This window comes from Lissotriton helveticus, chromosome 2_1 (genome assembly GCF_964261635.1).
Source record: "Lissotriton helveticus chromosome 2_1, aLisHel1.1, whole genome shotgun sequence".
NCBI classification, from domain to species: Eukaryota; Metazoa; Chordata; class Amphibia; order Caudata; family Salamandridae; genus Lissotriton; species Lissotriton helveticus.
The window spans coordinates 282,760,935-282,773,034 of NC_136059.1; the positions used below are offsets into that span (position 1 = coordinate 282,760,935).

The 12,100-nt window shown below is 40.7% G+C and overlaps 1 protein-coding gene across 1 annotated transcript in view; it reads right to left on the reverse strand.

Moving 5' to 3' along the window:
- DYNAP (dynactin associated protein) overlaps positions 1-10,492 on the reverse strand; it is a 102,288-nt gene extending 91,796 nt beyond the window's left edge. The window contains exons 1-2 of the mRNA XM_078677750.1: positions 10,421-10,492; positions 8,556-8,825 (exon numbers count right to left, since the gene is read on the reverse strand). Of these exons, the coding sequence (XP_078533876.1) occupies positions 8,556-8,825; positions 10,421-10,456 (306 nt within the window). The 5' untranslated portion in view covers positions 10,457-10,492. The remainder of the gene's footprint in view (positions 1-8,555; positions 8,826-10,420) is intronic.
- Positions 10,493-12,100: the final 1,608 nt, after the last annotated feature.

Below are 12,100 nucleotides of genomic sequence, written 5' to 3' on the forward strand. Positions count from 1 at the left end.
TCTGCATAGTAAAATCATGCACTGTTTAACACAATTGTTGGACCCCAGTCACTACTTTTAGGTATGCAGGCATGCTAAAACATTCATACTCTACCTCCCCAGCTCACAGCATGCTCACGGAAGCTGAGACCTCTCCTCTATCGACCCCCAAAGTCACCCCGCACCCTAGTCCCCCATCCCCTCCCAAGCAGTGAAAATACTTCAGCCCTCTACCCGAAGAGGACATTTATAATGTGATTGCTAACTCCAAACCCTCCAACCATTACGCAGACCCTCTACCCGACTCCTTAGCTAAGAACCTTAACCTTACCCTAACACCACTGTGGACCAAGATTATCAACAGCTCTCTAATCAACGGCCTGATGCCCGACTGCCTCAAACTAGGCCAAGTCAACCCCCTTCTAAAAAAAACTGATGCTGACCTAAATGACCTAAAAAAATTTAGGCCCATCACCAACCTCCCTTTCATAGCCAAAATCCTGGAGAAATGTGTTCTCTCCCAACTGAACCAACACCTGGAATCCAATAACCTACTCGACTCACACCAATCCAGATTCAGAAAGGGATGCAGCACAGAAACCGCTATACTGAGCATTACAGATGACATTCACAACTCCCTCGACTGCAACATATGCTGCCTACTCGTCCTCCTCGACCTATCAGCTGCTTTTGACACAGTTGATCACAACCTACTCTTAGACGCCCTACAAAAACGTGTCAGAGCTGATGGCAATGTCCTAAAATGGTTCTCCTCATTTCTACATAACCGCTCCCAACTCATAAAAATCGAAAACTCAATGTCCGACACCTCCCCCTCAACTCAAGGTGTCCCCCAAGGCTCAGTCCTCTCCCCCACACTCTTCAACATTTACATGGAACCACTCACCGCCATTCTAAAACAAGCAAACATCGCCTACCACCTCTATGCTGACGACACCCAGCTGTACCTCAAGATCTCCTCCCTCAATGACATCCTCCGCCTCAACTCCACTCTTTCAAAAGTAGAAAATTGGCTAACTCTCAACCACCTCAAACTCAACCAAGAAAAAAACGAAATCCTTGTCTTCTCCAATCACGAACAACCCCCTACGATCCAAGAATGGATAAACAACCTTGACTCCCTAAACTGCAAACTCACTCCAGCAAGCTCAGTCAAGTTATTAGGGATCTCTCTAGACCCAAGCCTCAACATGAGTTCCCACATCAAATCCACAGCAAAAGGCGCCCTCTTCAACCTAAAACTCCTTAACAAAATCAAACCTTTCATACCCTCCAAAGACCTAAAAACTGCAACCCAATCTCTAGTTCTGTCCAGACTTAACTATGGTAATGCCACTCTAACCGCAACAGCAAGAACACACACAGCCCCCATGAGAGCCACCCTAAATGCAGCAGCAAGAATGGTCTCGGGTACCAGGAAATACGACCACATCACCCCAACATTACAGGCCCTAAAAAGGCTACCCATCGAAGCACGCTGTGCCTTCAAAACGGCCTGCCTCACACATAAAGCCTTGCACACAGGCAAACCGGAATACCTCACTGCCAAACTCACAAAAGCCAGACAATCAATAAACCTAAGAAGCTCCAACTCTCTCCTCTTAATTCCCCCAAAAAAGACATAAACAAAAAGCCCTCTCCTGCTCTTTCTCTGGGAATGCCCCAAAAATCTGGAACTCTCTCCCTATCCACATCAGAAATAATCCCTCCTTTATGATCTTCAAGTGACAACTCAAAGAACTTCTCCTCAACAGCCATCTCTAGACATCCGGCAAATGACCTCGCTCTTCTTGGTCCCCAATATCCCTGATAATACCCACTGAACTATATTGCCTTTGTTTCCTTGTCATGTTATGCTGTAAAGCGCTCTGATACCCCCGGGTCTTTAAGCGCTATATAAAACTTCGAAATAAATAAATATTTCTGCAAGGATATTTTATAAAGATAATGTATACAATTAATGTACAAGTAGTAGCAACACATGAAAAAGAACAACAATGGAGTAACTATAGTTCAAATTACATCATAGCGGTTTCATGAAGGAAAAGTATACATGTTAATCATGGCTGAAGAATTTCATGTCCCACACGCGTTTCAGCGTTACGCTTTCATCAGGTATCCATGTATGTAAAGAAACCTTGTCAGATATACAGGATCATCTGACCTTGAAGAAATGATGGACTGGTGGCACTGGTGCTTGGGTATAAGTGGTACCTCAGGCTGAGGTATAGACACATATACATAAGCCTGCAGCTGTTCCAAGTAGAAAAAATGGGGAAGTCGGTATCCCACACTGTGGGGAAGAGAAGCAGATGTAAATGATCCGATAGTCTGCCAGTCCACCGGATCAAAGACGGTAAATGCAGCACCGAATGGAACCAGAATGCAGGATACAATAGCTGCTTAAAGTGAAATCCAGTGCTGCATGCCGTGCATTTGCAGAAAGGGTATCGCCATTTTCCAACAACATCCCTCACAAAAAGGTGAGGATTACACTGCATTAATGTCAAAGTACAAGTTGCAGTAGCTAGCTAGCCTTTTCTGAAATTATTTTCCAAATGATTCATAATCATAACCATAGTTGTTCGGAGATTGATCAGAAGATCTCTCATCACACAAACATCTTTTAATTCGTTTAAGAAACTAATCTCAATCTAGGACCATAACTACCTATTTCAAAAAATCTATCAACCAATCCATTTATAAATTGACTGAATAAGAGTGGGCCAGAGTAGTCAGGTTACTAATTTTGGATACGAGTACCCATGCTTACTTAATAAACACAATCTGGTTAGACTAAGACTCAGGGGCATATTATCAAGGGGGTTTATCTCCGCTTTTTTGGCTTTAAAAGCCAAGAAAGCGGAGATAAAATTATCTCCCTATTACCTAGCTGTCGCTAACACCAGTTAGCGACAGCTAGTAGGAGATAGCGACCATCTTGGGCCCCACTTTGCATGTCAGTGATATTTATCACTAATGACATGCAAAGTGGGCGTGCCAAGATGTTAGCGACTGGAAACAGTCGCTAACATCGCTATCTCCTATTACCAACTTTTGGAGATATTCGCGCTAAGCGCGAATATCTCCAAAAGCTAACACCTGCCCTGAGCAGTTCTTAGCCATGTTATCCAATGGGAGGTGGATAACATGGCTAAGAGCATTAGCTCGGTAATGCATGAATATCGCGGAGTTTTCAGCGATATTCATGCATTGCGGCCGTTTTTTTATCGCATTTGCGATAAACCTTGGTAATATCAAGGTTTATCTGCGATAAAAATCGCCGCAGCTCAGCGGTAAATTTTTGTCTCTAACCAAGCAATAGCGATAATTATCACTATTGCTTGGTAATATGCCCCTCAGTTCTTAGAGACTCTCTGCACAACTGATGGTAGTTGTGACACAAACACCAGGCAATTCCTCAGAGACATGCTGTTAAATTCAGGCAATCCCAGGAATTTTAAAGTCCAGAAAACAACACATTAAAATTGTCAAGCCACCTTACTAATATAGACAACAATGTAATAATAAAAAAAACAGACAGAGGAATAAAATATGTTATGTCGTAACGTTTTAGAAAAAGAAAACATCAATTAAAAATATCAATTTGTGGATGAAGAAAATCTAGCTGCAATTTCAGGTTCATTAGGATGGAGAGGGTTGCTTTGGGCAAAGTTTTTACAGCGTAGGGTAGTCTATATTTAAGAGGTCAAGGAATAGCATAGTTAATAAGCATTGCTCTAGCAATGTAAAACAAGGATTTTGGTAGTGAACCCATCGTTGGAATTCCATTACACTTATCCTATAGACAATCATTGTTGTATATCAAAGAACACATCAGCAGTGAAGTGAGTGTCAGGGATGTTCAAAAACTGTTCTTTACCTACAATGTTCTTCTTATAATACATACAATGATTTAGGCCTATATCAAAGTCACCAACAATTTTACATATTTTAATTAAAAAACAAATTTTTATTAATCAATGTAACATTAATCGTTATCAACATAAAATTAAAATTGCATTTAATTAATTCCACACATAACTCAATTATTATTATTGCAAAAGGAAAATAATAGTTTGTTTTTAAGTGGGAATTTAGTTTTCATTTACACTTTGAAAAAATATTTCTTATTCAATTTAATATATGCAAATTAATTGAAGATCTAATTCAAACTTAAGTTAATAGTGCCTTTATCATTTTTTCTTTTCTTCTACCTTTACAATTATATATACAATGAATTTATATTAATTTGTAACCTAAAAAATATTTTTACTAATCTTGTTTTGTTAAACAATTGTGCTTTTGTCTAAACTAGTAGCAAGCACAGTGACTTTTTGAAAATCATTGGAAAGATTTTAATTTCACATTTTAATTGGGCTCCTCTGTGGGTAAAGTTGTTGAATGTTGACCCATATAAGATAAAGACAATTATTCGTTATGCAAGTTACACAGCTCCTTATTTAAAGTTTTCTTTTTGCCCTATCTGCGATTTGTTATTTCATCACCATTTATTAAGGTAGTACAATGTTGGTGATTTAAAAAACAGTTTGGCTATAGCTTTAATGTTCTTGCTCCTTTGTAATGCCAAGAGAGATGGGTATTCAAACATATTTTAGAAATTAGACTCATCCAAAAAGTTAATGTTCTAGTATAGAGTTATTTCGAACTATCTGCTTTGTGTGGAGTCTGAAGTTACATATGCTCAGTTTTTATTTTACTTTTGTTTTCATTTGTGACTTTATGGATATTTGTAGCTTGGATTTAAGTACTAAGAACCAGATTTAGAATCAGGCAGAGGGGTTACTCCGTCACAAAAGTGACAGATATCCCATCTGCCGAAATATAAATCCCGTTGGATATTATGGGATTTATATTTCGGCGGACAGGATATCGGTCGCCGTTGTGATGGAGTAACCTGTCCACAAAGATCTTAAAACTCATAGAGTTTTCAGAGTTTTCAGTATGTTGCTGATGAACTTGATTCATTCATGTTCATGTCTGTGGTTCAATTGCATAATTTTGTTGGCCAATTCTTCCTTTGTGCGTCTCCATACAAAAAAATATATCATCCATAAATCTCATATAAGAGTATAGGTTTCCATTCAACTCTTTCTGTGTGTATTTGTGATCTTATTCAGACTTTGCAATGAAACGTTTTGCATCTGGGAGCTATGGAAAATCCCATACCAACCCTGCTTGTTTGTAAATTACTGTTGTTTTAATGTTTCAAAAGGTTGTGGTATAGAGGAAAATTCAGTAGCTGTTATATTATTTGGTGCTGTGGATAACCACTTTTCCTTGACTGACTGTTCTGAATAAATGCTTCTTTTCTTTGATGAGCTCCCCTGCTGATTTCTTCCCTGCTGAAGTTAAGGACAGAACCCATCTCACTTGAACCCAAAGTGACTCCCAGGCCTGGCTGACTTGTCTACTGTTTTCTAAGACTTCCTGTAATTCTGCTGGTGGTGTTGGGCTCTGCCAACCGTGAATCCTACCCTTGCCTGAGGTGGCCCCTCGAGTCCTGTGCCTCATAAATGGGTCCCGTAGCTGTTTTGTTACAAAACCGATGCATCTTCACCACTGCACCAGATAGAACAGAAGCATCGCCCTTCGACGCCAACGCAGACACTGTTCAACAACAGTAGTTCTACAGCCTGTGCAGCCAGACGATGATGCTCTGCATGGCTCGATGATGACCCATTGTCTGTATCTCAACAGAGCTCAACGACCAGGCAGTGACCCGACTGCTCAGATAAGATCAACGCATTGTGCTGTCTGTGTCGAAGCTTTGCTCCATCCAAGGTACTGTCTCGGCAGGACCTGCATGACTCTCGAAGCTGGCCTGCCCTTCATCATGGTCCCTCGTGACCTCAAGTAACCTTTTAGTGCTGTTGACTTCTAAGCACTGATTTTGGAAATATTCTTCAAATAGTCATATCTTGACTTGTAATGATTTAATTTTTGTTGTTTTGGTTTTGTTTTACTTAGATAAATCTTCTCTATTTTTCTAAACCTGTCTGGAGTCTTTTTGTGGTGTTTTAATAGTATTACTGTGTCTGTGTATTGTACAAATCCTCTTAGGTTAAGCCTGCGTTCTCTGTGCCAAACTACCAGAGGGTGATCACAGGTTGATTTAAAGTGTTTATCTAGCTTACCTTGACTAGGATTGTGGTCCCTACTTGGATAAGGTGCATACCTCTGCCAACTAGATACCCAATGTCTAACAATCCTGCTATACATTTGCAATTCTGCACTACAGTTGCAAGAACCGATGGGCATGATAGATGAATTCAGGCAGCTACACTTGCCTCAGAATAAATGGTGCTAAATCATACTTTCTGTTGACAAAGGCGTCATTGGAACAACTAAATGAAGTGGATCCTCCCCAACATTTGTGACATCACCTTTAAATATCTAAACATTAGGCCATTCAGACAGATCTTGACTTTATCTTGAGGAAAAAGAGCATTGACATCAAAGGAACCAATCAATTCTACCACAAGTTACTACTGTCAGTGAAGAAAAGAGCCCAAATTATTATTCTTCCCCAGTTAGTATATTATTTTATGAAACTGTCAGTGATACTAATGTATTCTTTTTCAAAGAATTAGAACCACTTTTGTTGAGATTTATAAGGAATATGGGTAGACATGGGAGAGATGACCCAGTTTGCAAACTCTACCACACAGAAGAGTGGGGCATCCCCACACCAGTGACAAGAAGTAAAGCCATGAGACAATGTAGGAGGAGTTGCTCCAACCTAAATGACCATTTTCACTCTGTCCCCATACTCCTAACAGCAATCAAAAGCTTCTAAAATAGAAATACCAAAAGAGGCAAAGCAACAACACTGCCATTGAAAGCTCAACGTAAGTTTGTAGTGGCAATGAACAGCCACCAATTATTGTAAGGGTGACTCATTCACAAAAACTAATCTGGAATGCTAACGTACTTGATCCCAAATTAAATAAAGTGATACAGTTGTTATTAAGCTGATGGCCCCCCGCCTGTTGATGCGGAGTGGCAAGAAATCAATTATTTTTTTAAGTGTAGCACATAGCTCTTCACATCAGAAATAAATCTACTGGTGTGAATATCGTATTAAGCTTTAGTCTCAACAGCCTCATAACCTAATATATCAAGTATATTTGTAGGTTGGATGCACGGCATGGCCGATGGGTCATGTGGGTTGGCTTTACGTATAGTGATAAATTACTACATTAAGTTAAAAAAAGCCCTAGAAATGTACAGAAAAAGTGACGTTATATTTAAGTGAAAATTTCAACATAACATTTAAAATTAACAAAAAAACACTTACATTGACCAGTTATAGTTATCACTAGTAACTATAAGTCATGCCCTAGGATTACTATAACTCGCACCATTTTCATGCAAACCTAATTATCCAACATAGTACATCACTCATAGCAAGTTCTATAACATCTTTGAAGACGTCACTGCAACATTTGAAATGACATAATTGATGACAAAGCATTGGATGACTGCGACGCAATTGTTTCTTCCTTCAATATACATATATATGTATGTATTTGTATATGTATATGTACACACCCACCCACACAAACTAGTTTAAATGTTAACATAATTCAATAATTTTAACAATAATTGTTATATTATGTTATTCTATTTCCTACTCTCCATTATTTTCATTGGGGTTTACGGCTGAAGTAACTTTACTTGTAGTTTGTCAATTGCAATGGCCTTTTGTTGGTCTGTGTTTGTATTAGAATGTCCTCCAATACACCCTACTTACATATTCCATTTAGTTCTAAGTATTCTTCATGTTTTAGCCATTGTCCCCGGTCCTTTGCACATGTACTACAGAAACACAGATCTCTGTGTTCGAAGATCCCCACAACCATGATGTAAATCTCCACATAGAAAAGACAGAAGAGGCAGAGGTCTCCATCTGTAGACTTGTGAATAACATTTTGTTGTACGTAAGTAGCAATACTATTGTACTACTATACATACTACTACATGCAGTGTGTGAATAGGCCACCAGGTATTTTACTCATAGTTGCATGTCAGAATATCGATAACAAAATTATTGCTTGAGAACATTTTTTTTTCATAAATATAATTCACAAAAATAACACTTTATTGGAAGTAGATGTTCTATTAACAAAATGTCGATATTTTTGTACATTTTTACTTAGGACACAGAATGTTGTCATAGGACATTTACGCCACGATTTTCTGCTGCAGTACGATTCTTGTTCTCGTTCTTGCAGACCTGTTTGTCCTATTTAAAATCAGGACTACAAATAAACTTGCACGCTCTGATGGCAATGTATTTATGTATTGTTTGTGGAGTTTCATATAATTCTACAATATCACCTATCTGCCACTAGAGTTTGCTGGAAAATCAATTGGATCAACATGAAATAATTAGTATGACAAGTTCTGAGCAGTAAGAGAAGGCCCAAAGGAAGAAAGTTGGCATTTACCAAAACTCCACCAATAAAGAGACACATGACCAAAACAGTGTTTAGAGATGAGTTTGAGTGAAAACATTAGTAAATCAGTACCTTGGAAGCCCCAAGATGATAAAGGAATTGGTATCTGGGATCAACATCAATTGCTGTTTTTGATGGAGACCCTTCTGGTGAAACTCTTGATGACCTTCCAGCGGATGCTGGTTCTGTGGTATCAGTTGTTGGTTTGTTTGACGTTATTCGGTGGTTGTAGAAATCTCCAAAATAGACGAGGCAGAGTATCATTACTCCTAGAGAAGTGACAATTGTACATGCCAGTAAGGCAATGACGAAGATTCTGCAGGCAGACCAATTATGCCAGTCCTGTAGGTAAAAAGAAATCAGAAAAAAACAGAATAACTCAAAGTGGCAAGGCAGACTGTCTTATGCAAGAAATGTAAACATTTAATTTATGCCACTTCAATGTCTAATTTCATCTCACATGTTACTTATGTGTCCTGTCATGCTGTCAGTACAATCCTTATATTGGTTAATCTGGCAGTATTAGCTGGACGATCATCTCCTCCCAGTTATACTTTTCTCTCATGTGTGAATTCACTCCTACATTTTGAAGTAACTATTAATTTTGGCTATTCATCTTTTTTTTGAGTTTTAAGTTACTCCAAAGTGTAGACTTACATGTCCCCACCACTTGAAACCAGGGGCCTCATTTATGAGAAATGACGCATCGCTGCGTGAAAGCAGCGATGCGTCACTTCTCAGTGCGCACTCCTTGCGACATGATTGATGCGTCATATTTACAGTATGACGCATCATGTCGCAAGGAGTTACAGATACGTCAGTATTTCTGACGTATCTGTAAGCGCAAAAGTCACGCATTGCTGGGGTGTGTCACAAAAGTGACGCAACTCCAGCAATGCGTCCTTTCACATGGGGCAAGCCCCATGTGAAAGGGCTTGCGTCAGTCTTACGCCTGCTGTGGGGCAGGCGCAAGATTTTGACGCAACAGCGTCCTAAAAGTGACGCAGTGAAATCTCATAGATTTCACTGCGTCACTATTACGAGGCTTTTTGCGGGGGAACGCCCCCTCTGCGTACATTATACCTGACGCAGGTATAATGTAGCGCAGGGGTTTACAAAGTGACGCATCTGCTTAGATGCGTCACTTTGTAAATAGTGCGCAACAGGAGGCATGTTTTACGCCGCCGATGCGTCACAAAAAGTGACGCAAAGGAAGCGCAATACTGACGCAAGGCCTCATAAATGAGGCCAGGTGGGTGGAGCCAAATTTGTGAGCGTAAAGTTTCCATTAGTAATGTTCAAATGAAGGTAGAGGTCTGCAACCAGGGAGTAACTCTACCTATTGTAAAGTGGAGGGAGAAGTAGAAAAAGCTTAATTAACTCAAGAATGTTCATAAAACATATTTTAATATTAAATATTAATGTGCAATAATGCCATTTCTCCTCCCAATAATCTCAGAAATGTCTCCAGCAGCGGTTTTTGCTGCAGAACAACGCATGCAGTATTGGCTGGTGGGAACAATATTTCAGATGGCTGTTCCCGGTCTTAGATCAGTATATCACGGGCAGAGAAGTTGATGATGGTGCCCGGCTCAGTTTGTATCTTTCTGTCAAAATGCAGTGCCAGAAATGATACTGTAATTGGAAAGTCGCTACACTAAATGTAAATAGTTTAAGCAGCAAATACGTTTATCTATCCCCTTTAAAAAGCAGTGAATGTAGCATATTACAGGGTGTGTTTCTTTAATTCTTGCTACACTCTGCCACGCTTGACTGGTGGTTTCTATTTAATGCACATTGGTATTTTCTGACTCCTATTTAAGTGACGGATATATTCACGCTACTAAACTAACATGGAGCACGCCAAACTCAAAACGATGACCCACACGGACAGCAGACGGCAGCTGTGCGTCCAGAGATGGATGTACGGTGCTCACCCGGTTGTCTTCGCAGACAGATGAAGTTGTCCCCATTCCGCCCACATTGAGTTCACCGAAGCTCCGCCGAGAGTTCACAGCCTGGGAATGGACATTGCATTTTGAAGCGCTGCCTTTTTGTAGCTGCCCAATCAAGAAATACTGGATTTGAGCTTAAGTACTCGTGCATAATGAGGAGCTCCTTAGGATTCCGCTGTAATTAACTGCAACACTTCACTATGCTGTATGCATCCTTTCATGATGATGTATAGATGAATCAGCAAGAACGCGATAAACCTATAAGGCTTTCAGCACTGGCTGCTGGAGACAAGTCAGTGTGCGTGTTTCGGATTGTTTTTTTGTTGTTGCTGTTTTATTTTGCGCGAAATCGACCTGCAGGTATTGGAGTGCATTACATGAGCACCAGTTATGTTACACAAGGACACATTATATTTTTTGGTAGGCACGGGGAGATGAAGTGATTTGCCCAGGATCACAAAATGTTGAGCTGTCCCATAGACTCAAACCTGACTTCCCAGCTCCAAAGTCGGCAGCGCTGGCCTGGCTCTACAGACTATGGGGCATATTATCAAGAACAGCGATAAAATGATCGCTGCTTTAGTGGCACGAAACTGCCGCTAAAATGGCGATAATGGGCTTGATAATATGTCCTTGTGAAATCCTATTGCAGCCCAGGTTCTGGCGTTAACCTGGGCTGCTATGGGAATTCACAAGGACATATTATCAAGCCCATTATCGCCGTTTTAGCGGCAGTTTCCTGCCGCTAAAGCGGCGATAATTTTATCGCCGTTCATGATAATATGCCCCTATCTTCTCATGTGGTGGCTATCTTTCATCCAGTCAGCGATACTCGTTGTGCACCTGCGGAAGTTGGCCATCTTGGTGGAGGGGTCATCTGATAGCGAGAGAATGAGCTAGGATATGAGGTTTAGACCCTGGATTCTGACGATGTTGGCCAAGGGGGTCATGTAAGTGTTGAAAAGAGTAAGGTTGAGAGATGAGGCGGGAGGGATGCCGCAGCTGAAGTTCTTAGGTTCTGAAGTGAAAGTAGATAGGCGGATTCTCCGGGTTCTGATGGTGAGGAAGAAGGAGATCCATTTGAGGGCAGCAGCTTGTATTTCAATGTGGTGAAGCCTCTTGATAAGGGTGGTGAGACACAGTGGTGTATGCTGCTGAGAGGTGAAGGAGGATTAGAGGTTCATTCAAGTAGGATTCGAATGTCATCGGTGGCAGCGATCAGGGCGGTTTCAGTGCTGTGTTCGGCGCGGAACCCGAATTGGGAGAATTCTAGATGATTGTTCCTTTCCAGGTGTTCCTTGAGTTGGTGAATGATGGTCTTTTTGGGGACTTTGGTGAGAAAGAGGAGCAGTGAGATGAGATGATAGATCTTGAGTTTTTTTGGAGTTAGTGGAAGGTTTCTTGAGGAGGGGTTTGACTTCTACGTATTTCCATTCTTTGGGGAAGGTGGCCATGGTGATGGATGTGTTGTAGATCGTGGTGAGCTTGTAGCTGATCATCTTCCTCCCAAGGGTGAAGATGTGGTGGGGACAGGGGTCCATGGGTGGTCCTAAGTGGATGGAGTTCATAATGGCTGTGGTATTTTGAGTGGTGAGTTCATTCCAGGTGGTTAACAGGTGGTTGGGGCTTCCATCTGTGGGAGCAAGGAGGTTGACGGTGTCG